Genomic DNA, 23,765 nt, shown 5'->3' with positions numbered 1-23,765 from the left:
GACAAAAACACTGAAGCTATCACTTCAGTTGATCAGGAGAACAAACCGCATATTTTGCTCTTTCAAGACAGGGTTCATGCACAAGCACCTCGATGCATGATTTGGCAACAAATCGAAAGCATGACTGTGCAAAGCGGTTACACAAAGATCAGTATACATATTGTAGAATCACCTGGTTGAGCTATAGTGATGTGTGTCAACCTGTCTATCGTTTCAAAACCGCCTAATCTGTTGGTTGGAAAATTTCCTGTGGTAACAACACTAATCCTTTTCTATTTCTTCTAGATTACAAATCATTGCTTACATTCTTTTCATTTTCCTAGTTTACAACCACTGGCCTACTCCTGCTGCTACTGCTAGTGTAAAACAAATGGGGGAAAATCTAATAAGAAATCTGTACACATGGACCTACGTTAGGTGCTGGGTTAGCTTTGTACAGTGTCATGGGCTATCAAACGTGGATGTCCAACTGGAAGTATCTGTACGAAACCAAATAAGTGATTCTAGGTTAGGGTTATACCGAGAAGAACATTTCACGAGTTAGGATGAAACAGAGCATATGCATAATTGTATGTTACCTTGTCTTGTAGGCATGAGATGTCCCCAAGGAAGTCATGCATCTGGCGACAGTCGAGCCTCCTGAAGATCTGCATGGCTGGCAGAGGTCGTCTGCTGAGGAAAAACTGATGACCGTATCCAAGTTTCGGGACAGATATCATTTGAAGGGCGACCTTGGTGATCCTACATTTCCATCTTTCAATTTTACAGGAGTTCTGTCCTGGCTTGCTTCCTTTTCCGCTTCTTTCAGCGCTTTCTTCCTCTGAGCCTCGATCTGCTTGAGATTCTCCTCGTGCGCCTTCCGAAATAACCCCACAAAGGTCAGAAGGGTGGAAGCAACTGCGTAGTTTTCAAGATTCAGTATGAGTAAGAGATAAGAGGGATATCGAATTACTAGCAAATGCTTGCTTTATTTTGGAGATAGATGAGGACATGCAAGGAGGAGTTCAGGACATTGATGCCATTTTTTAATTTCAAAGTGAAAGAAAGACATTTAACATGGATTAAATGATAAAGCAGGTCATAAATCGCATAAAAGGAACTGTTGTAGTTCATAGACATGTATGTTTGCCATTTGATATTTACTGGCTCAAAGAGAGAAAACTGAAGAGGGAAATTAACTACAGCAGATCTGATAAGGAGCAAACTATAGGAGTATTCTAGAGGCAAATAAGCAAGCTAGTCAAGCAGATCAGACGATCAGGTAAATGGTGATCCCAACCAGGCAACCACTCAACCAGTATTGATAAAACTGGGGACAGGTAGCAATAAGCCAAAATCACCACAAAGAAGTCTAGCTAGGAGTACTTCGGAGAGAATCCTCATTAATCCAGCCGAGGTTCAAAATCTCGCCTTTAGCTTGTTATAACATCAACCAATGAACCTCAAGAAGTTTTCTGAGCCCTGGCTCCACACTTCCAGATGAAGCGTCAATTAACTTATTGCAGAAGAAAAACTGAAAATGTAGTGTTGTCTTGGTGAAGGGCAGGTGCAGTCTGCCTATACCATTTTAAATCAGACCAAACACATCCATAGTCTCTAGTTTCTCACTCTATCATCTTAGTGCATCAATGGTCACAACACACTATCTTCACTAAAACTTCACAAGCATAATTGGAAAAGGAGGAAATATAAAATATACATTCATTCAGAACCATCTCACATAGACTGATTCAATTGATAATTTGGCATGGAAATTACCTTGCTCAAAAGGGTATTTTGCAGGGTCTTCTCCAAAATAAAGGGAAAGTGCATCTGCACTTCTACCCTGTCAGCACTTGTACGTCAAAAGTGGGCAAATTTGAAGTGTACACTATTAGTAATGAAAGCAGGGAGGGGCACGAAAGGCTTACTACATCAGCGTAGAGTGCTGATAGGGCACGTACATCAGCACCAGAATCATCAAGGAACTCCTTTAAAGTCTACATTGCATTGAAGCAACAAATATATAGAGCACCATACAAGAAAACATTGAAAAATACAAAATAGCTACCAAAACACTTCATTAAAAGCAAATGGTCTCAGAAGGATGGGAAATGTACCTTCCGAAAAACATCAGAAACTGGCCCATCACTTTCTGAAGCAGTTAGTTCCTGTTCAACTTTCTCTAGCCCTTTTACAACTGCCTGCTGTTCCTCCGCCAATGCTTTCAATTGCAACTGTTTAAATAACTCCAGAATATTTAGTAAATATTATCAATGTAAGTCATCCATATTAGTCAGCATGCACAATACCTTCGAAGCAGCTTCCAAGCTAACTAAATCCTCATGAAAATCCAGTAGTTCTGGTGACTTTCCTGCAAGGGACTGAAGAACACTTAAACCAGTCATTAAGTTTTGAAGCATACTGTATGAATGCACAATATGCAGCATGAAGCCATGAACCAAGAAAAATATTGGCGATTGGTTTCTTCAAATTTATAACACATTGTGATTCTAAGGTCCGCGTCTACGTTTACAATAACACATTGTGAGTTTCTAGAGTATCGTGTCCACAAAGCACGCAGGTGGAACTGTCAAATCTAGTTCCTTCCGATTAACATGTCTCCGGTGTTAAGTCGGTCTTGGAGTAGGAGCCAGGAGAAGGCCTTGACTTTAGGATTGCACTTGCAGTTGCAGGCCCAGAGCCATTTAAGATGACATGGGTTTGGTGATCCTTGGAGACTTATTTAGTTTTTACCTTGGACAATTTTTTGACCCCAGATGCAGCTCCAGACATCATTACTGAGATCATGAAGGTAGATTCTGACATTCTGTTAAGATGTTGATGAAGGTAAAGCAGCTCATTGTAGGCTTGACTAGAAAGCAGAAGGTGAAACATGTGAAGGATATTGACAGCTAGGCTGATCATCCAAAAAGCTAAGCTGGTCATTTATGGTGAAAGAGTGAAGTCTGGCATAAAGCTCACAGGGAGGCCGCTCGATTCAAGGATCATATACAAAGGAGATGTTTGCCGCCTCTATTAATGACATCTGGCAATTCTTTTTTACTTGTCACAAAGGCCCAGGGGCGAAGCCAGAAAAAATTATTTTCGAGAAAACGCAAATGGCTTTTGCGTTTCATTGAATTGGAAAGAGGGAATTTACATCCTCCTAGGAGGCAGTTTTACACAGCCGTCAGGGGCTCAGTGGACATCCCAGGATGATGGCAAAACGACCCTGAGCCCTTGAGCTCCGGCCTTTGCCCAGAAAAAATTATTGCTGGTGTCATATTTGTAAGTATAGTGGTAGCATTGCGTATTTGTAAAGAGTATTTTGTTACCTCTAAAGTAGGCTAGCGAAAAATCATTGGTGTCATTTGACACCATTGACCACATGCTAGCTCCGCCCCTGCAAAGGCCGAAGACATCAACACCACCAAAAAGAACCCGCATCAGTGGAAGGAGGAGGTGATGCTGTTGTCCTAACAGAGAGGCCGCTCAATTCAAGGATCAATTAAAAAGGATTTTTTTTGTCGCCTCTATTAATATTTGGCGATTCTTTTGTACTTGTCATGAGGCTGAAGGCATCACGCCACCAAAAGAACCCACACGAGTGGAAGGATGGGGGTGCTGTTGTCATCATAATATCACTATACCAGGCTAACCCATGGAATGTTCGGATTTGCCTCTCGAGCCAGAGCGCTGTGAATTACCAGTCATCAGATGGCCAGGTGAGATCAGGAAGCGCTGAGAGCACCACGGGACTTCATGGGATGGCAGGTGGGGCATGGGAGGCAAGAGATAAAGTCTATTTAGGCTGTTGAGTCGATTTAGGCTATTTATCAGTTTATATGCCAATACACATGTATGTTTACACAAAAGAAATTGTGTATTCATTTCGAATTGAGGTGGGCCTGCCCCTGCCAATCAAGCACCCCTCCTTGTTCTCACTTTGCCTATCGACTCTCGAGCATCCATCCTCTACTGCACCTTGCCATCAGGTTATTGTCAATGGTGTTTGCCATCCCCCATTCTCAACTGGCACAAAGCAGATCATTGCCAAACCACAAACTAGTTTGCATGATCTGGATTGGGGTTCTACGTGGATTGCCATGAATCAGCTAACTATATAATATTATTTTCCTCATTTTTTAATCAATCAATGTCGGCCAATTATTTCCATACCTTGCAAAGAAAGTGCATTAGTGTTGTTCTACTGCTGGTTGCACGGGTCTCTACAAGTTTTAGGATACTATCCAAGCGGAAACCAACAGCCTGGCCTGCAAGGGAATAGCAAAAAAGAAATTGAAATTGAAATTAAAAAGGTACGAGGCAGAGGATAAAATTGTTTGGTAAACAAAAAACCCTGAAGATGCAATAAACTGGTATTGATACAGTTTCAATCTACTCCCCAAAATAGTACCGTACAATAGATAGTTGGAGCATTCTTCCCAACTAATAGTCTAATAGGATAGTTAGAAATCAGCGAAGACACTACCTCTTGGTGTCCCTTCATTTAATGTGTTCCCAATTAACAGAATGTTCTTCATGATCACCTTCAGCTTCTCAGAGCCTCTGAGCTGATTGGCATAACAGAAATGAGTTCTCGCGTGCTAAACATGAATACTGAACGTGAGAAACCTTAGTTGTTAGAATGTTTACCTCCTCACAAGCCGATGCCACGGTCAGCAAATTCTTTCTAACATCCCTAATCTAAGCAGGAAATAAATAAGTGGAGAGTGAGAAAGCCATGAACAACACAAATGACCTTAATCTCTAAAACTTAACGGTGTATGACCTGTGTCTGAAACTGAATCTTGAAAGCAAATATCCTAAACTTAGATTCAATCCTCGGCACCTTCATCAATTCTAGAAAGAACTGCATATATAGGAAAAAGATAAATAGTAAGGTAAACTGAGGTACAAATGTAAAATGTCATTTAAAACTTCAATTCAGATAAAATATGACCAGAGAAATATATAAGAGAAGGAAGCTATAAATTATGTGATAAGCAGGTAAACTTAGATGAAACATGATATTTGCATTAGAGTAATGCGTGTAAGCCAAAAGATATAGATTTACCTGTTCACACTTTCCAAGAGTTTCCTTGTCTCCTGTAAAGTTCTGCCAGCCAAATTTACAAAATAGGTAGAAAAAAATTGTTCATGATTATACTAGAGACAAGGGGAAAATTCAAGGAAGTGTTAGTTTGGAAACAACCTTTAGAAGCTCCATTTCCTCTTTTGTTGGGCAAAACTTTATGAGATTTTCAACCTGATCAGCGTCTAAAACTGAATCGTCCAAGGCCAGAGCAGCACTCTATTATGAGCAGAGAAAGTAAAGACATATCGGTAGAGAAAGTACAATTACTATGTAAAAAATATATGCAGTCACGTGACTTAATTTAAAAAAGAGAATGATTTCCTGATTATTATTTTTGCAGGAAGATTTCCTGAATTAACAGCACACTTTAAACTTATTTGACTATTGACTCAACTCGCTAAAAAACCAGAATTAAATTGGTGTAAAGTTCACGTAAAAAACAGGGAGATGGGATTTTAAAAGCTTTAGGCCATGAACTGAGTTCTCAAGTTCACCAAAAGAATGTGATTCTGAAAAACAAATATGCAAAGAACTTCCAAGCAAATTTTCGGGTGAAAGAACCCGGTGGCAAAACTAAATTTCCCTATAACTCACTTGTTGAATGTGTGGCCATGTATTGCTGGTCCAAGTGGCCCAGGCCCATTGGGGCTGACCTAGAAGAGTGCAGCCAGACATGTCTGGTGAGCTGCACGGCATCACACACACTGCATTGAGCCACTGGCTCGTACGCCCCTCCTCTGTTCTACCTGGTATCAGACGCCACGATCGTCTAGTAGCTGGCCGGCGGTGGGGTCCGGCGAGGAGGCTGCGGCGGGGGCTCAAATCGGCGGCGGCGGTGGCGGCGTGCTGCGCGCGCGACGCGGAGAGCGGACAGGCGGGGCTGCGCGGGTGGCTGCTTCTTGGACCCGAGGCAGAACCCCTGCTCGAGCTCTTCCTCGTCCTCGGGCGGCTGAAGAGGAAGAGAGGCTGCTCGGGTGGTTGCTGGTGCTGTTGCTGCACGGGAGGTGCGGCTGCAGGGGAGGTGCGGGTCTGCGCTGTGGGTCAGGACCGGCTGCTGGGGACCGAGGTGGTGGGCAGCCCAGTGTTTGCGGCAATTGTGGAAGAGAGTCTGGGGCCATGAAACATCACTACAGAATGGGGCATGTATCCTTTGATAAAATGTTCCAGCTGTTTCCTGATGTAATGCATGGACTAGATAATAACAAGCTGCAATGTGATGCGTGTGAGTTTGCAAAACACACGAGACGTCTTATGTGAGTAAGGGACTTAGAAGTATATCCCCATTCATGCTTGTTCACTCGGATGTGTGGACAAGTCCGGTGGTGTCAGTTAGTGGTGCAAAGTATTTTGTGACCTTTATTGATTGCCACTCACGTATGACATGGATCTAAATGCGTCACAAGGATGAAACTTTCCAATGCTTCAAGACTTTCAATGCCTATGTGAAAAATCACTTCAATGTTCAGGTGCATGTGATAAGAAGTGATAATAGCACCGAGTATGTGAACAAAGTGTTTGGGACTTACTTATCAGAGCAAGGGATTTTGCATCAAACCTCATGTCCGGACACTCCTCAGAATGGAGTGGTAGAAAGGAAGAATCGACATATTCTGGAGGTTGCTCGATCACTGATGTTTACAATGTATGTGCCAAAATTCTTGTGGAGTGAAGCAGTGATGGTTGCGACACACCTGATCAATCGCACATCATCGAGAGTATTGGGTATGAAGTCACCTTCTGAGTTACTTCTGGGAAAGAATGATTGTGTGGTTCCTCCCAAGCTGTTCAGTTGTGTCTGCTTTGTCAGGGATCACAGGCCATCTGTGGGCAAATTGGATCCACAGGCTGTCAAGTGTATCTTCACTGGGTACCCTTCTGGGCAGCACGGCTACAAGTTTTTTTTTCGAGAAAACGCAAAAGACTTTTGCGTTTCATTATATTGAAAAGAGAGATACTCCCTCCGTCCCAAAATATAAGAACGTTTTTAACACTAGCATAGTGTAAAAAACGTTTTTATATTCTGGGACAGAGGGAGTAGTTTGTTACATCCTCCTAGGAGGCTCTGAGACAGGCAAAACACAAAAAAAACATCAGTGGACGTCCCAGATCTGTGGGAGGATGACACGCAAGCCTTGAGCACCTGCGGTTGCCCAAAGCGCAGCTTCTTCCTTGATCCTTGCTACCAAGACGCTAGTCGATGGTGTTGCGGCATTGAAGACGCAATCGTTGCGATGCTTCCATGTCATCCAAGGGATCAGCAGCGTTGCGGTTGTGAGCCCTTTGTGCATCGGCTTGGGTGTGGCCTGCCGCGCTGTGCGCCACCAGATAGATAGGGAGCCCTCACCATTAGGCGCGCTGCAAGGTAGGTGCAGCCAAGACAGGACGTCGTGCCAAACCTGCTTGGTGAAGGAGCATTCCAGGATCAGATGGTTCATCGATTCCGGCATCTGATCACAGAGCGGGCAGCGAGGAGGGTGCGGCAATCCGCGGCGGGCGAGGCGATCGGCCGTCCAGCAGCGTCCCAAGTTAGCGAGCCAGTGGAAGAACTTCACTCGCGGAGGTGCCCAGCTCTTCCAGGTAAGCTGCCATGCCGGGCAGGATGCAGAGCCATGGAAGGTGGCTAGGTACGCGGACTGTGCGGTGTATGTGCCTGAAGCATTCCACCTCCATTGGAGTTGGTCCGGTTCAGCAGAGAGGGTGGTATGCGCGATGGCCCGCCAGGTTAGCAAGTATTGGCCAATCTCTTGGATGCCAAGAGTGCCATGTATGTCTGAAGCCCACTGGTGCGCCTGAAGACCGTCTGCCACTGTTCTGCTTTTGCGTCTGCGCTTGGGGATGAGGGCGTACAGCTGAGGAGCGATCTCAGAGATGGATCGCCCGTTGATCCAGCGGTCCTCCCAAAACAATGCCCGTCGACCATCCCCAATGAGCATGGAGGTGGACGCGAAAAAGAATGCACGTTCCTCGCTTGAGAATTGGAGGTCGAGGCCAGCCCATGCTCTGTTTCCATCAGTGCGTGCCAACCAGAGCCATCTAGTGCGCAAGGCGAGGCCCGTGCGCTCCAGGTCGTGGATGCCAAGGCCGCCCAGACTGGTAGGGCGGCAGATGCGGCGCCAATTCACGTGGCAATTGCCGCCTTGAGAATCGGCACGGCCAGCCCAAAGAAATCCTCTCTGGATCTTCTCAAGGAGTTTGAAGACTTTCTTCGGCGGCGCGAGCACAAGGAGCTGATGCAGGGGAATTGCACTGAGGACGGACTTGACAAAGGCAAGGCGACCAGCCTTGTTCATGAGGTGCGCCTTCCAAGTGGGTAGCTTCCCGGCAGTCTTGTCGACGACGGGCTGCAGCTGGGCGGCCGTCGGGCGTCGCAAGGTGAGGGGGATGCCCAGATATGTGATGGGGAACTCCACGAGGGGGCATCCCAGGGTCGCGACGGCTGGGGCGACCTCGTCGTCTGCGCAACGGATTATCGTGGCCGTGCTCTTCTGGAAGTTGACACGCAGGCCTGACGCACGGCCGAAGAGCTGCAGGATCTCTCTGACCGCCAATGTATCGCTAGGCGAGGGGTGGCAGAAGAGGATGACGTCGTCGGCATAAAGCGAGATGATGGGAATCGCGCGACGGGGGTGCAGCTGTTGCAGAACGTTGAGCTCAGCAGCTCGGCGGAACAAGCGCCCCAACGTGTCGACAGCAAGCACAAAGAGCTGCGGTGACACAGGGTCGCCCTGGCGGAGTCCACATCGATGCCAGATCGCAAGTCCAGGCGCGCCATTAAGGACTCGGGTGCTGGCCGACGATAGCAGGATCGCGATCCAGCCGAGGAAGCGGTCGCCGAATCCGTATTGACGCAGGGCCTCAAAGAGAAAGGGCCACGAGACAGAGTCGAAGGCGCGGGTGAGGTCGAGCTTGAGGATGCGCGAGGCTCCCAGCTGGTGGAGGAGGCGCGCCGACTGTCGCACGATCAAGAAATTGTCGTGGAGACTGCGCCCGAGGATGAAGGCGTTCTGGATGGGACTGATCAAGTCATTCAGCTTGGGCGCTAGGCGGAGGGATAGCATCTTCGTGAAGATCTTGGTGACGAGGTGGATTAGGCTGATGGGCCTGTAGTCAAACAGGCTGGCAACGTCAGCGCGCTTTGGGATCAGCGTGAGCAGCGCTTGGTTCAGGCAGCTGAATCCTCGTCCCCGGAGCGCATGGAGCTGCTGGAAGGCGCAGACGAAGTCATGCTTGACGACGGGCCAGCAGGATCGGAGGAACTCCGTGGTAAAGCCATCAGGGTCGGGCGCCTTGCATGCTGGTAGGCGCTTTATTGCTTGCCAAATCTCGTCTTCGCTGAATGGGGCTTCCAGGTCGTCGAGCACGGTCGACTCGATGATGTGCTGCAAGTCAAGGGCGCAATCTCGAGGGTGATCGGTCCCGAGCAGGGAGTCGAAGTGCGCGAAGGCCGCCGCGGCCATGTCAGCATGATCGGTGAGCACGGTGCCGTCAACCATCAGGGAGTGGATCATGTTCTTCTGCTTGCGATAGGTGCACTGGCGATGGAAGAAGGATGTGTTGGCGTCGCCATCTTTGAGAGAAGAGATGCGCGCGTGCTGTCGCGCCAAAGTTCGCTCCAGCGAAGCCAGGCCAAGATATGACAGCTTGACCTGTCGGCGGAGCCAGTCCTCGTGGGGTGTTAGCTGGCGGATCTCCTGGGCCGAGTCAAGGCGCAGGAGCAGCTCACGCGAGATCGCGAGCTGGTCGCGGATGTTGCCCACGGCGCGAGCACTCCAGCTCGTGAGCATGCGCGCGGTGGCCTGCAAGCGCCGCATGATGCGGCGAAACGGGCTCGGGTCGTCCACCGAACTCCAAGCAGCCGCAACCACGTCCTGGAAGCCCGCAATGCGCGTCCAATACTCCTCGAAATGAAAGCGCCGATGCGCCGGGGGCAATGGCGAGCAGTCAAGCAGGAGCAGGCTATGATCGGAGACAACCGAGGCGAGGCAGCGAAGGTGGCACTCTCCGTGCCGCTCCTCCCAGTCCGCAGTGCAGAGGACACGGTCGAGGTGAACCAGCGTGGGCGGGGTCTGCTCATTCGACCAAGTGTATCGCCTACCGTTGAGGTAAACCTCCTTAAGCGCGAGGTCATTGAGAACGCGGCGGAAGCGTCCCACCATGCGTCTGTTGATGTTCCCGTTGTTTTTGTCTTCATCTCGATAGATCAAGTTGAAGTCCCCGCAAAGCATCCATGGGCTGGCGCAGTTGGCGCGTACATCGCGTACAAGTGTTGGAGTCCATCTGAACGGAGGGCCTTTGTGAGCATGGATGTCACCTTTAGGGAATCCAAACCATTTTATGGTGAGAAAACTGATCTTAGTGGATTACTTGAAACTTTGAAAGTCATACCCAGTCTACTGTGACAGGTCAAGAGGGGGAGAGTGGTGGTTGTGCCGATTCAGTGCTGCAGCAACCAATTGAGGGTGATATTCCGGTACAGCGAAGCGAGCAGCAGCCCCAGAAAATGATAACACCACAGAGTGAAGGACCGATTGTGACTGATGGGGTGCCGAGTCAGGCAGACAGTACTCCCACCCAGATCGGTTGTGTACCGAGGTGGACAGCAGAGCAAGAGGAGCAGCTAAAGGTGTATTCACGGAAGCAAGGTGATGATTCCCATAGGTGGCAGAAGGTGAATGAGGAGCGCAATCCTCAAGTTTATTCAAGACGACAGCATCATGTTCAGGGGGAGCCACCAACACAGATGCAGGGGGGAGCAGCAAGGTAGCAATGCAAGCTCATCTGACACAGAAGACTTGCCAATTGCTTTGAGAAAAGGTACTCGAGAAAAATCAGGGATACCAGCGCCAAAGTATGGGTTCGATGCCAATGATATTGGAAATTATGTTTCCTATGAAGCATTATCTCGAGCCACAAAGCATTTGTTGCTTCTCTTCAGCTGGTCTCTTCCAACTGATTGGAAGGCAGCAAAAGTGGATCCAAAGTGGCGAGCAGCTATGATAGAGGAGCTGGAGGCATCATGTAAGAACAAGACATGGGTACTAACACCTCTTCCAACAGGAAAGAAGGCAGTCAGCTGCAAGTGGGTATACACTGTGAAGCAGAATGCAGAAGGGAAGATTGAAAGGTACAAAGCAGGCTTGTGGCGAGGGGGTACAGCCAGACCTACGGCATTGACTATGATGAGACCTTTGCTCCAGTAGCAAAGATGATCACTGAGGATCCAGATCTCTTGTGCAGTGAATTTCGAGCGGTCCTTATATCAACTTGATGTGAAGAATGCTTTCTTGCATGGGGACCTGAAGGAGGTCTACATGGAGATCCCAGGTTCTCTACGTCTGAGACTGTTGGCAAGGCATGCAGGTTAAGGAAATCTCTGTATGGTCTGAAACAGTCTCCGAGAGCATGGTTTGACAAGTTCAGACGTGTTGTATGTAGTATGGGGTATGGGCAGTGTAACGGTGGTCATACACTGTTCTACAGACATAAACAAGGGAAAATCACTATACTTGCCATATATGTGGATGATATTATTATCACAGGGGATGACAAAGAAGAAATAGCAAGACTGAAAGAGTGTTTGGGTAAGGCCTTTGAAGTCAAAGATCTGGGCCGACTCAAATACTTCCTGGGCATAGAAGTGGTTGGGTCTGCGAAGGGGATTGCACTATCTCAGAGGAAGTATACTTTAGATCTCCTATAAGCGATGTAGGAATGCTAGGATGTTGGGCAGCATCAACTCCAATAGGTCAAAACCACAAACTGACAGCTCGGTCAGGAGAGCCAGTGAATAAGGAGAGATATCAAAGATTAGTTGGGAGATTGTTGTACTTGTGTCATACACGACCAGGCATTGCATTTGCAGCAAGTGTTGTGAGCAGATACATGCATGAGCCTAGAAGTGAACATCTTGAGGCGGTACATAGAATCTTGAGATACTTGAAAGGTACTCCTGGGAAAGGACTGTTTTTCAAGAGTTATGGACACCTTGTTGTAGATGGTTATTGTGATGCTGATTGGGCTAGCTGCCTGGATGACACGAGATCAACTTCAGGCTATTGTGTCTTTGTAGGAGGAAATCTAGTGTCTTGGAGAAGCAAGAAACGACCTGTTGCATGAATACAGAGCCATGTCTCAGGGACTGAGTGAGTTGTTATGGATAAGGAATCTATTAGAAGAGCTGAAGATACTGAAGACCAGTTGCATGAATGTATGGTGTGACAACAAGCCGGCAATTAATATAGCAAACAGCCCGATTCAACATGATATGACCAAACATGTGGAGACTGACAGATTCTTTATCAAAGAAAAGCTGGATGCTGAGATTATCAAGATAGGGTATGTGAGCTCAGGGCAACAAATTGCAGATTGCTTGACTAAAGGACTGGGAACCAGAGAATGCAGCTTAGCTTGTGACAAGATGGCAATGATAGATATCTATCACCCCTCTTGACGGGGAGTGTTGAATGTGTGGCCATGTATTGCTGGCCCAAGTGGCCCAGGCCCATTGGGGCTGACCTAGAAGAGGGCAGCCAGACATGTCTGGTGAGCTGCACAGCATCACACACACTACATTGAGCCACTGGCTGGTACGCCCCTCCTCTATTCTACATCACTGATAATTTATTTGAGTTAATACCCAATCTTCATGCTAACACTTCAATAAAACTGATGAAAACAAACTATGCTGGATCTTCTACACTAACTAGAAGGAACTTGAGCAATCAACAGGTTTGCCCTTCCAATGACAGTATGTGCCCTCTTTGCTACCACCTACCAGGGTTGCTTATGGCGTTTGTCTTGCCGACTTTGCCGCTAAGCTCCCTTGTATGCATGTCTGCTCCCTACTCGGTGAAAATATGTGCATGTGCTGTTTGCATGTTCTCTAGAAACAAAGAGACGTCAGCTAGTAGCGAGATACTTACCATCATTTCGGAGAGTGGCATTTTGATTTTCGTCAACATGATCTCTGTGTTATTTGCCCGTCTTATATCCATCTGTGGATTTTCCAAGGACATGAACAAAACTTTCAGGGTTTTTATTTGCACCACAAGGACATAAGTTTTGTTGTCAGAAAGGAAATATAACTAAAAAAGTCCAATGCAAGCAGCTTAGAGTCAGAAAAGCATACTTTGAGGTAGCTAAAAATTAAGACATGCTACAAATGCAAAACCGAGTGTGAAATACCATCTATGTTCTTTCCCTACACTAAGTTTAGTTCACGAAAAAGGCCGTTGCAACTTGCATGGTCTCAACATTACCATGACTTCAGTCTCACATGGTAACTTGGAGGAGACAGTTTACACTACTTCTGTGCATGACCTTACATGTGATATATCATGTTACCCGTATCTAGATACATCCGTATCTAGACAAATCTAAGACAAGCTTTTTGGGACGGAGCGAGTATGTTAAAGAGCAAGCATAGTATAATGCTTGTTTAAACCTAAAGTAATTGACATTCTATAAAATTGAATGGAGTACTGCACTCTGTCTACATTGTATGGACCTGCCCTCTGAAAGGATATTACAGTTTTTTTAGTGCGGAAAAATATAGGAAATTTCATGATGCTGACATGCTATGCACTATAAACTTTGATGCCACTACAGAATCCAGTAGCATAGCAGAGCTAGATGAAATTGCTGGAACAAGTTACCAGGTGAATCTTATCAGTTTTGGAACCAATAGATTTTCCAGCCCCTTCTGTTTTTGCGCCACCTTTTGCCTTTGGAGCAATAGTGAAAAGAGATGCCAGTTCACTCACATCGAACTCAGAATCGCTGCATAGATGGTGCTATCAGTTAGCAGAATAAGGATGCACTAAATATATATTTTGCGAGAATTGAGCTGATAGCGACATTCGATCATCAGAGCAAGTTACGAGAATTTATATCTTCTGGCAAACAAACAGTTGAAATAACAGAGAGTACCTATCAGCATCTTGCTTTTGAATTTCTGCCCATACACTTCCTTGCATTGCTCTTGTTACTTTGACCCAGTGCAGTGGTTTTAGAGATGACTTCCGTGCTACAGTAAGTGAGGTTGCGCCCAAGGAACGAAGACCTCTTACACCAGGTGGAGGGGGGCCACCTCGTCCACCAGGAGGTGGAGGGGGGCCACCAGGTACTCCAGGAGGTGGAGGGGGGCCACCAGGTATTCCGGGGGGCATTGGAGGAGCAGGTGCACCTGGTGGGGGAGGGGGGCCACCTACTCCTCCATGCCCTCTAGGAGGAGGTGGTGGAGGAGTCCCGCCATATCCTCCGGGAGGAGGAGGAGGAGACGGAGCTCCACCTCGAAATCCTGCGGGAGGTGGAGGAGTTGGAGTACCTCCTATCCCTCCAATAGGCGGTGGTGGAGGTGGAACTCCTCCGATTCCTCCAGGTGGAGGAGGAGGTAGAGGTGCCCCTCCATATCCTCCGGGAGGTGGCGGCGGCGGCGGTGCAGCCCCACCATAGGCTCCAGGAGGTAGCGGAGGAGGTGGAGGTGCCACTTCGTATCCCCCGGGAAGTGGTGGCGGCGGTGGAGCTCCACTATGTGCACCAGGAGGTAGCAGAGGAGGTGGAGGCGGCCCTTCGCATCCTCCGGGAAGTGGCGGCGGCGGCGGTGGAGCCACTCGACATGCTACAGGAGGTGGTGGCGGCGGCGATGGAGCCCCTCCATGCACTCCAAGAGGTGCTGTTGGAGGTGGAGCTCCACCTTGAAATCCATCTTGCAGTGGAGTTCCTTCTCGTCCTCTAATAAGAGAAGGCTGTGGAGTTGTTTTATTTCCTTCAAGAGAAATTGGAGGTGGAATTCTTTCCTTTCCTTCACAAAAAGGAGGTGATGGCGGAATTGGAGCTCTAACTTGACATTCTAGTAGAGTTGGAGATGGGCTTCCTTCAATAGGATGAGGGAAATTCCCAGCGCTCTCTCTAGGTGGAGGTGGTGGTGGCAGCGGAATTCCAGCATCCCTTGTTAGAGGTGGAGGTGGAGCTATTACATGATCCTGGGAAATGGAAGGAGGCAAAAGTGCTTGATGTTGTCCAAAAGGAGGTGGTGGTGGAGGTGAGGGTACATCATGCCTTTTAGGTGAAATTGGAGGCAAAGGGCAAATTACTTCATGCTCTCTAGGCGGAGGTGGAGGAGGCGGTGGAGATGGTGGTGGGGCAGACAGGGATGATATATCATTTATATGAAGGGCTGGTGTTTGAGGTAAATGGGGAGATGACAAGGATTCTGTTGAGGGTGTAACTGAAGGTGAGGGCAAAGGTTCTAGAGATGGGAGTAAAGACAAGTGTGGTGGCAAAGGCGGGGCTGCAGGTGGTGTTGAAGGTGGGTGACGGGGTTGACGTGTAAGTATATGAGCAGGTGAAATTCCCCTATGCCAGCTGGGTGGATGTGGTGGGGTTGGAATGGCTCCATGTTCTTTTATATGAACTGTGGAGGGTGGGGTTTCAATGATCAGTTCATGCCACGAGAATTCCTTGCATGCTTCCAAAGGAGGATCTAAAGGCTGTTCATGAGGTACTTCCTCTTTAAATTTTGAACTTGAAGGATCATTTGCTCCAAGTGGAGGTGGAGAGAGGGGTTGTTTTCCTGGTGGTGTTGCTGCTTCTTTATATGAACAATCTGAAGAAGACTTTGAGCTTATAAGTGGTACTGATTCACTATCTGTAATTGGCAATGGTAGTTGTGGCAGTAGAGGAAGCAGAGGTGGAGGCTGTGGTGTACTATGTTGAGAAGTTTTGGGAGATAAAGAATGAGGCATGTGAAAGAAATACTTTGTATCTTCACTGGTAGTTGGAACATACATGTCAGTTGGTATATTTCTTCTGTTTGTTACTTCCATGTCTATAAAATCAGAGGCTCCTAAGATAAAGTCTGTCATCACTATACTACTTTTGGATGGTAAAGTTAGAGAGGAAAAACCTAGGTTGAGAATAGTTTGTCTACGAGGACTAGAGGAGCAAGACCCTTTTTCTCTTCTTTGTGCATGATGAGATATTGAGGTGCTTGAAATAATTTTAGTACAAAGAGTACGTGAAGGAGGAGGTGGGGGTGGCGCTGGAGGGTGAGATGCATACCTGTTGGAAGCAGGCAAAGCAGGAAAAGATAGACTACCTGCATGTAAATCTTTTTCATGTGTCTTTGCTGGGTAAGGTTGTCGAGGTGGTGATAATGATATCAAGGGAGGATGAGGGTTAACATGTGATAATGGAGAATAGGAAGTTGACATCTCTATATATGCTTCCAATGATGAAGATGAAGGTAAAGATGAAACAGTTTTGATTGGTCGTAGAGGGGGATTTACTAGGGATGATCTCAGAGATGTAGAGGATGGGGGCGGTGGAGACACTGAAGGTGTAGTAACAACATCCCTCCCGCTTGTAGAAGGAACAGAGTTCTGATTAGATTCTGTTTGCAATGGAGATAGAAAGGACAAATCTGTCGATGCTGAACGGAGCACATTACGCCTGGGAGAGTATGGAGCAAAAATACGTTGTGTTGACAAAGGAAGAAAAGTTTTTTTCTTTAGCGCCAGTCGAGACGAGTCAGCTGTAACTGTACTTGCACTGGCATGAGTTAGAGTGCCATTTGCTTCCAGGCTAAAACCTTCAGATAGCATATTCACAGAAGAAATATTCGAAGGTTGGCCTGTCGAGTTGGATACAGAAGCTTCCGTTCCCTCTGTTTGTTCTGCAGCTCCATTGTTATTGGAAGCATCAGACTGCTTAATCTTTTGCTCGCCAGAATTTAAAATCATGGTAGCACTTGTGCTCTGCAGGTGTGGCCTCCCTACTAGTGGAGGCTCCATCCTGTTATTCTGATCTGCGGGCTCAATCACTAGTACGTTTGTGTCACTGATGCTAGGTTGATCCGTATTACTGTTGTTTTCTTGTTTGGTGCCATTGACAGAAGTAACGCATTCTTCTCTTGGACTATCTCCCTCATCCTGTTTGAGAGCAATGTCAATGTTAAGTCCTTCAGTACTATCAGCCTCCGTCAATATGATGCTTTCTGAATTGTGGACTGCATTGCCTAATTCAATCTCGCCCTCCAGCACTTGTTTTGGAGCGGTGACTTCAGATATGATTACTTCTTTGATCATCTGAATGTCCTTTGGACTATTGGTTTCCAATATAATCACCTCTTTGACCAGCACGTTATCAGTATGACTCAAGTCTTGCTTGGGATCCACTATCCTGTCCTGCCTTGAATCGCTGTTTTCAACTGTGCAGCCATCATCTTTATCTATGTAGGTAGCAGAACTCGAATTGATGCTGTCTCTGCCTCCATCTGTTGTACTTTCCAAACTTGACACTACTCTCGTTATATCTTCATGCATAATATTGGTGTCAACAGATGTGCATGCATTTTCATCATTTAGTATTCCAAATGACATATTCATGTCATCGATTTTATTTTCTGGTGATCCATCAATATCATCACTGCTCAGCTCAAGACTGGAAAATGGTGAGATTTTCCTAGCTTCAACGCTTGAAGTACGATCTGAAGAAGCTATGGAACGAAAATCAGCATCCTTGTGTCCATCATGTAAGTCAAGACTACTGAAGATTTCTTCTGCTTCAAAGAACTCATCAGCAGAGCCAACTTCTATCTCATCACCACAGTCGTCGTCGTCATCATCATCATCATCACCGGATGCAATTTCGGAAGACGCATCAGATTCAGCATCAAACTCTGAAAAGAGTACCTGGTTCAGGCATGCACTTGCAATTAACATTAATCGATTTGATAATAAGTTGCCCCAGACATGTAAGAAAAAAGCATGGCCTACCTCTGCTTTGAAGTTCTTTATGAACCGGTGATCAGCATCCCAAGAGACATCAATGTGCTCAAAGTCCAACTGTAAAATGTGAGACTGGATAAAGAAAGTATTGAACATCACCCTAAACATTAGCCTTTCATTTTCTAGGCCATCATCCACATGCAAGCATTCAAGGACCACATCACCTTGGACGCATGATCCCACATTTAACTTCACCGGCATGTTGTCTGCCTGCAACGATAGTTAACAAGTAACTAACACAAATAGCAGAATGATCAAGATCTAAGCTGAGCTTGATGGTACCTGTCTGTAACGCCTAACATGTTTCTTGGCTTTGAATGGTGTTGCAAGAGCATTGCGACCTCTATCAAGCGTTAGAATATCCTGCCCATATACTCGAACTATTGGCCTACAACCACCTACCCCATCGAAATTTGGTACTCCTCTAAGAATTACACAATCCAGGGTGAAAGGAATAGGTTGTGTGGGCAACCCTAACTCGTAGTCCATTCTGCATATGTACTGTAGATATCGAACATGAGAAGGCTGTGGATTTAATGTTGTTAACATCTGAAGAAGCTCCTTCGGTGCTTGCTTGTACACCATGTCCAGAGTTCTTTGTTCCCCATTGTATTGTTTCCGGTACAGAAGAAGAGCTGCAAGCATAAATGCCAACACTGGCCATCCGCCTTTCTCACAGTGCATTAGCAGAATATTTTGCTTCCCTTCAAACATAAGCCACCTCTCGCTCAGCCTGAGGAAGTGGATGACGATGTCCAAAGGAAGCAATGGGCATCCTAAGTATTGGCAGGGGTAATCTTTGACTGTAATTCTGTACAGGGAGAACAAGCCTGAAACCAGACTTTTTCCTTCATCTCTGAAGTTTAATACCATCAATGAAGAATCTGCAAACTGCTCACGGAGCTGCAACACAATGCTGTCCAGGTAATTCTTGTATTTGAATTGATCCATGGTTTCTGTCGAGAAGCAACAATCGAATACTGCAAGCATTGAACAGACCAGTCATTTTCTCTTCATGTCAAACTGGACTTGTAACTGTAAGCATATTCACGAAGATTTTAGCAGCATGGTGCAAGGCTCGCAGGCACTACTTGTTGAAAACAATCAGATATGGGAATATCAGCACTACATGATAATTTTTGGAGCCTCTGTTCGCACAGTTCAGTAACATATTGAAAACCTATACGACTCACAAGATTTAAGTGTTGTGATTGGAAAAAGGGGCGGCACATTCATGTCGTAGTTTTGTCTCCCCGCTTCAGTCTTGTTCTAGTTCTCAAACTATAACTGCACGATAGTGATCATGCGCCTGTTTTGCCTTAGCTATACAGCTACTTGTTCTTTTCCATAGGTTAGAACAGCACATTATTCATTTGCATTGGCCTAAGTAAACTAGAATGGTGTTTAAAGAAGTAACTAATGCAGCACGTACATAATGTAGACATTGGTGATAAAATGTGGGGGAAAAGAATAAAATCTTGTACTAGCAGTTTCTTCCCGTATAGACCAAATTATTACGTAAAACAGCTAAATTTATGAGGCTAAAAGAGCTATAATAAAAAAAATCGCGAGCAATTCCATGCCCCCTTGCATCCTTGGCGAATTGCCCCAACATTTCAAGAGGACGAGGCGGGCGGGGTTACCGTAGACGCGGTCTGCGATCTCGAGGAGCCGATCCGGCGGCTTCCGGTAGAACAGCCTCCGGAACAGCGCCATTTCTTCCTCGTCCCCGTTGCCGCCGTCTCCGGCGGCCTAGGCTGCGGCACCCCGCTTCCTGATCGCGTCCGCCTGCTCAATCGCAACCAGCGACCGAGGAGCACTACCAACGACGCCTCGCCCGCGCCGCCGCGGCCGCCGGCGACCCCACGACCCAGCTCCGGCACGCGACGCGCGCGGGGGGAGGCAATGCGCGGCGGAATTCGCCCCTCGCTAGGGTTTCGCCCTCGTATTTTTTTCCTCAAATTTTTTGGTGCGAAAAAATCTCTGGTTTTTTGGGGTCGCTGCTAATTTTTTGGTGTTTGAGGTGGCGGAGAAGCGGAGGGAGAGGAGAGAGAGAAGAAAGGAGGGAGGAAGGAGGAGGCGGCACGAGACGGAACAGCAGAAACTACGGCTCGGCTCGGCTGTGAGTTTTTTTAAACATATATAGGTGCTCATGTATACATATACTCATCTTTATGAATATACATGGTTAAATCAAAAGCTTTGTAGTCGACGAAAATATCTTCTCCAACTAAATAAATATTGTCGAAAAGTTTAGAATAAATCCATAAAAATGCGGGCATTAATGAGAAGTCTAGGACTTAAACTCTCAAACTCTGGTGGATTGATTTTACTATATAAAACCTAACCATCTGTACTACACTCACGTCGTGAAGATTCTTTTTTCACTGAATAGCTTGAGAATGCTCGAAAGTGCCAGTATGTTCTGGTTGTTCAATTTTTATCATTATCACTGGAAGAGGAAATTGATACACGTGTTTTTGGTATGCCGATGCTCTTCCTCTGCGTTTATTGATGGTGCACCGTGAGCAAAGCTTGATACCGCCGGATCTCTGAAATACTTTTTGGATTTAGAGTAATGTTGTTGACGCAATGGTCAAATGGTCCTGTAGATAGCTAATTAAGGATCGCATCAGCATTTTAGAAAATTAAGGCGACGAAGAAAGTCAGGCAACCATGCTAGGTCCATTTGGGCAGAACCGAGAAGGCCTTACCTAGCTAACTTTCGTACAATGCCAAAGCTGGCCATGCTTCACCGACCAAAGAAAAAGCCAACAAATCTAAACGCAAACAATAGCCATCCACACCACGAAACAATGTCATCGGAGATCGATTACATGAAACAAAGACAACGTCAGGACCCCATATCTGACCCAGACCGAAGGTTCACACGCCATTCATCGATACAATTAGCACCGCTAGAATGAGGATAGCATGGTGGGGTGGCCTTATTCCATGTTGTCAATGACGTTGTCGCCTTGCCATTTTTGGTCAGACACTTAGACTAAACCCTAACTAGACATAGGATGACCCAAACAATGCGGCCAATCCCAAACTGTGGTTCCCCCACTTCACCAACGTCGAAGGCACTTGAAGGCAAGGGGAACCCGTGGTTATGGCAAGTACAAGAGAAACCCTAGATGCCTTTCCTACCACGAGAGATGGGATAAACATTTTTGTTATATATAGTGGGAAATATTAAGATAAAAAATCACATATACAAACATTTTTATCTTACGCAGCCCTACCTAGCACATACTTAGCAAATTATCAAGACCAAACTAGATGAACAAGAGTCAAACAATTGTCATGGTCAACAAGTCATGGGAAGGAAAGATGAGGAGACTTTTTAGGGAACATTGCTCAATTTTGTTCAATCTCAACATTTAAGGGGGTCATTACAAGATCATGGGGAGTGCCAAGCCAAACATGACAACCTATATCAAGGGATAATGAGAACTTTGCTAAAATATGAGCTTCATGGTTACTGCTTCTATGCTCATGGCTAAAAAATAAGCTCTGAAATCATACTTTCTAGCATTAATCTCCTTAATGATGGCACCATTCCTTCCACCCACTCTATCTTCTATATCATCACCACGGATAAACAATCACTCACAACAAACAACCGTTGCACAACCGGATCCGCAACCAAAACTTGGGCTTCTCTGCAGGTTAAAGTCTTAAGGGAAGATGGATCATTTATACCTGGGGGTAAGCACTGATGACGCTACTAGAAACAAGCACGATTGGCACCAACATACAACAACCACTGAATCAGATTGTCCATTCCTCGAAACTGTGCCATCTACATTGAATTTGGTGAAACTCGCTGGTGGAGGAACCCACGGTACTCTTTTATTTATTATAGCACTTGGAATGGCTGGTTGTATGACTAACACTTCCAGTGTTTCCAAATCTTCCATGAAGCTAGTAATGAAAAAATGTGTCGAAAGCAGTGACTGAAACATAACTTCATGAATGGCCTTCCTCCAAGCTGGCCATATTGTGAGCACTATCTTCATTGGTTCAGATCATATGCTCAACAATACCCTCATCTGATAATGCCCCGTGACATCAAACACTCCATGAATGAGTGCTTCCATGAATCCTCCATTCACACAAAGTACAGTTTGGTTCAATTGCCATGTTTCATGCTCCAAAACATCATAGGTTGGGAGAGATCGTTGTGCCAGACGCCAGAGAAAAATACCTTCAGTTTGGAGGGAACCTTATTTTTTCCAAATAAACACCCAACACTTCTCTAGTCATTCGCTATTTTGAAGATCCATCCAACCCATCTACCGGGTTTCCTCGAGTGAGTTTTGTTTTCACCAACATCCTATATGTTTATCAGACTGTGAAAACACCCTTTTTGTCTTTACTCCACGACCAAAAATAGAAGATACGACGAGTTCATAAAGGGATTGCAAGTATACCTGCAACATCAATTGGCAAAAAAGTATTGAACACCAAATCCTCCCTCCATCTCGCAAACATATCTGAAGGGTCGACAAGATAGGTCTAGAGGGGGTGAATAGAGATTAACAAGGCTAAAGTTGTGGTTTTTAGTTTTCTTGGAATTTAGGTGATTTTATCACAAGTTAAGAGGCAACCAATACAATCTACACATGCACATCTAGAGTTTAGGCAGCGAAAATTACACAACATGCAAGTGCAAGAATGTAAAGGGAAGTAGAGATAGGAAGATCAAACACAATGAATACATGGTGATTTTTGGCGTTCTTCCGATAGGTGGCGCTATCATACATCCACTTTGATAGGTACTTCAACCCACAGAGGGTAACGACTGCGAGAGTCCATGGAGGGCTCCACCCACGAAGGGTCCATGGAAAAGCGGCCTTGTCTATTCCATCATGGCTTCCGCCCATGAAGGACTAGCCTCACTCGGGGTAGATCTTCACGAAGTAGGCGATCTCCTTGCCCTTACAAACCCCTTGTGAAAGGATCGATATAGTTGACTAGAGGGGGGTGAATAGGCAACAAATTTTAGCTTTTCTTTACCAATTTAAACTTTGCATCAAAGTAGGTTGTCTATATATGCAACTAGGTGAGTAACCTATATGATGCAACAACAACAAGCACACAAGCAAACAAGGGATGCAACACAATATAAGCTTGCACAAGTAAAGGTATGAGATAACCAAGAGTGGAGCTGGTGAAGACGAGGATGTGTTACCGAAGTTCCTTCCCTTCGAGAGGAAGTACGTTTCCGTTGGAGCGGTGTGGAGGCACAATGCTCCCCAAGAAGCCACTAGAGCCACCGTATTCTCCTCACGCCCTCACACAATGCGAGATGTTGTGATTCCACTATTGGTGCCCTTGGAGGCGGCGACCAGACCTTTACAAACAAGGTTGGGTGAGGGAGTCCTGGATTAGGGGGTCTCCGGACAGCCGGACTATCTCCATTGGCCGAACTGATAGACTAAGAAGATACAAGATTGAAGACTTTGTCTCGTGTCCGGATGGGACTCTACTTGGCGTGGAAGGCAAGCTAGGTAATACGTATATGGATATCTCCTCCTTTGTAACCGACCTTGTGTAACCCTAACCCTCTCCGGTGTCTATATAAACCAAAGGATTTTAGTCCGTAGGACAACAATTACAACATACAATCATACCATAGGCTAGCTTCTAGGGTTTAGCCACTCTGATCTCGTGGTAGATCTACTCTTGTACTACCCATATCATCAATATTATTCAAGCAGGACGTAGGGTTTTACCTCCATCAAGAGGGCCCGAACCCGGGTAAAACATCGTGTCTCCTGCCTCCTGTTACCATCCGGCCTAGATGCACAGTTCGGGACCCCCTACCCGAGATCCGCCGGTTTTGACACCGACATTGGTGCTTTCATTGAGAGCTCCTCTGTGTCGTC

The 23,765-nt window shown here is 46.3% G+C and overlaps 1 protein-coding gene across 11 annotated transcripts; it reads right to left on the bottom strand.

Annotated features, from left to right (window-relative positions):
* On the bottom strand, positions 1–19,967 carry LOC123102457 (formin-like protein 12). Of its 11 annotated transcripts, none has more exons than XM_044523807.1 (18): positions 19,512–19,967; positions 18,151–18,848; positions 17,857–18,078; positions 14,009–17,772; positions 13,735–13,858; positions 13,003–13,074; positions 5,198–5,296; positions 5,060–5,101; positions 4,775–4,855; positions 4,639–4,689; positions 4,475–4,556; positions 4,162–4,256; positions 2,292–2,363; positions 2,100–2,216; positions 1,911–1,979; positions 1,759–1,825; positions 579–897; positions 1–479 (listed from the first exon to the last, which is right to left on the bottom strand). In XM_044523807.1, exons 1-17 carry the CDS (start codon positions 19,582–19,584, stop codon positions 716–718), a joined length of 5,910 nt encoding a protein of 1,969 aa, XP_044379742.1. In that variant the 5' UTR covers positions 19,585–19,967; the 3' UTR covers positions 1–479; positions 579–715. The 11 variants fall into 11 exon arrangements, with proteins under 11 accessions (XP_044379742.1, XP_044379752.1, XP_044379748.1 ...); XM_044523817.1 differs by having other exon boundaries at positions 13,735–13,803; XM_044523813.1 differs by lacking the exon at positions 19,512–19,967 and having other exon boundaries at positions 17,857–18,074; positions 18,151–18,288.
* Between the last annotated feature and the right edge of the window lie 3,798 nt (positions 19,968–23,765).

Source organism: Triticum aestivum, chromosome 5A, assembly GCF_018294505.1.
Source record: "Triticum aestivum cultivar Chinese Spring chromosome 5A, IWGSC CS RefSeq v2.1, whole genome shotgun sequence".
Classification (NCBI taxonomy): Eukaryota; Viridiplantae; Streptophyta; class Magnoliopsida; order Poales; family Poaceae; genus Triticum; species Triticum aestivum.
Note: the sequence above shows the minus strand (reverse complement) of the source record. Positions and strands in the feature narration are given on the sequence as shown.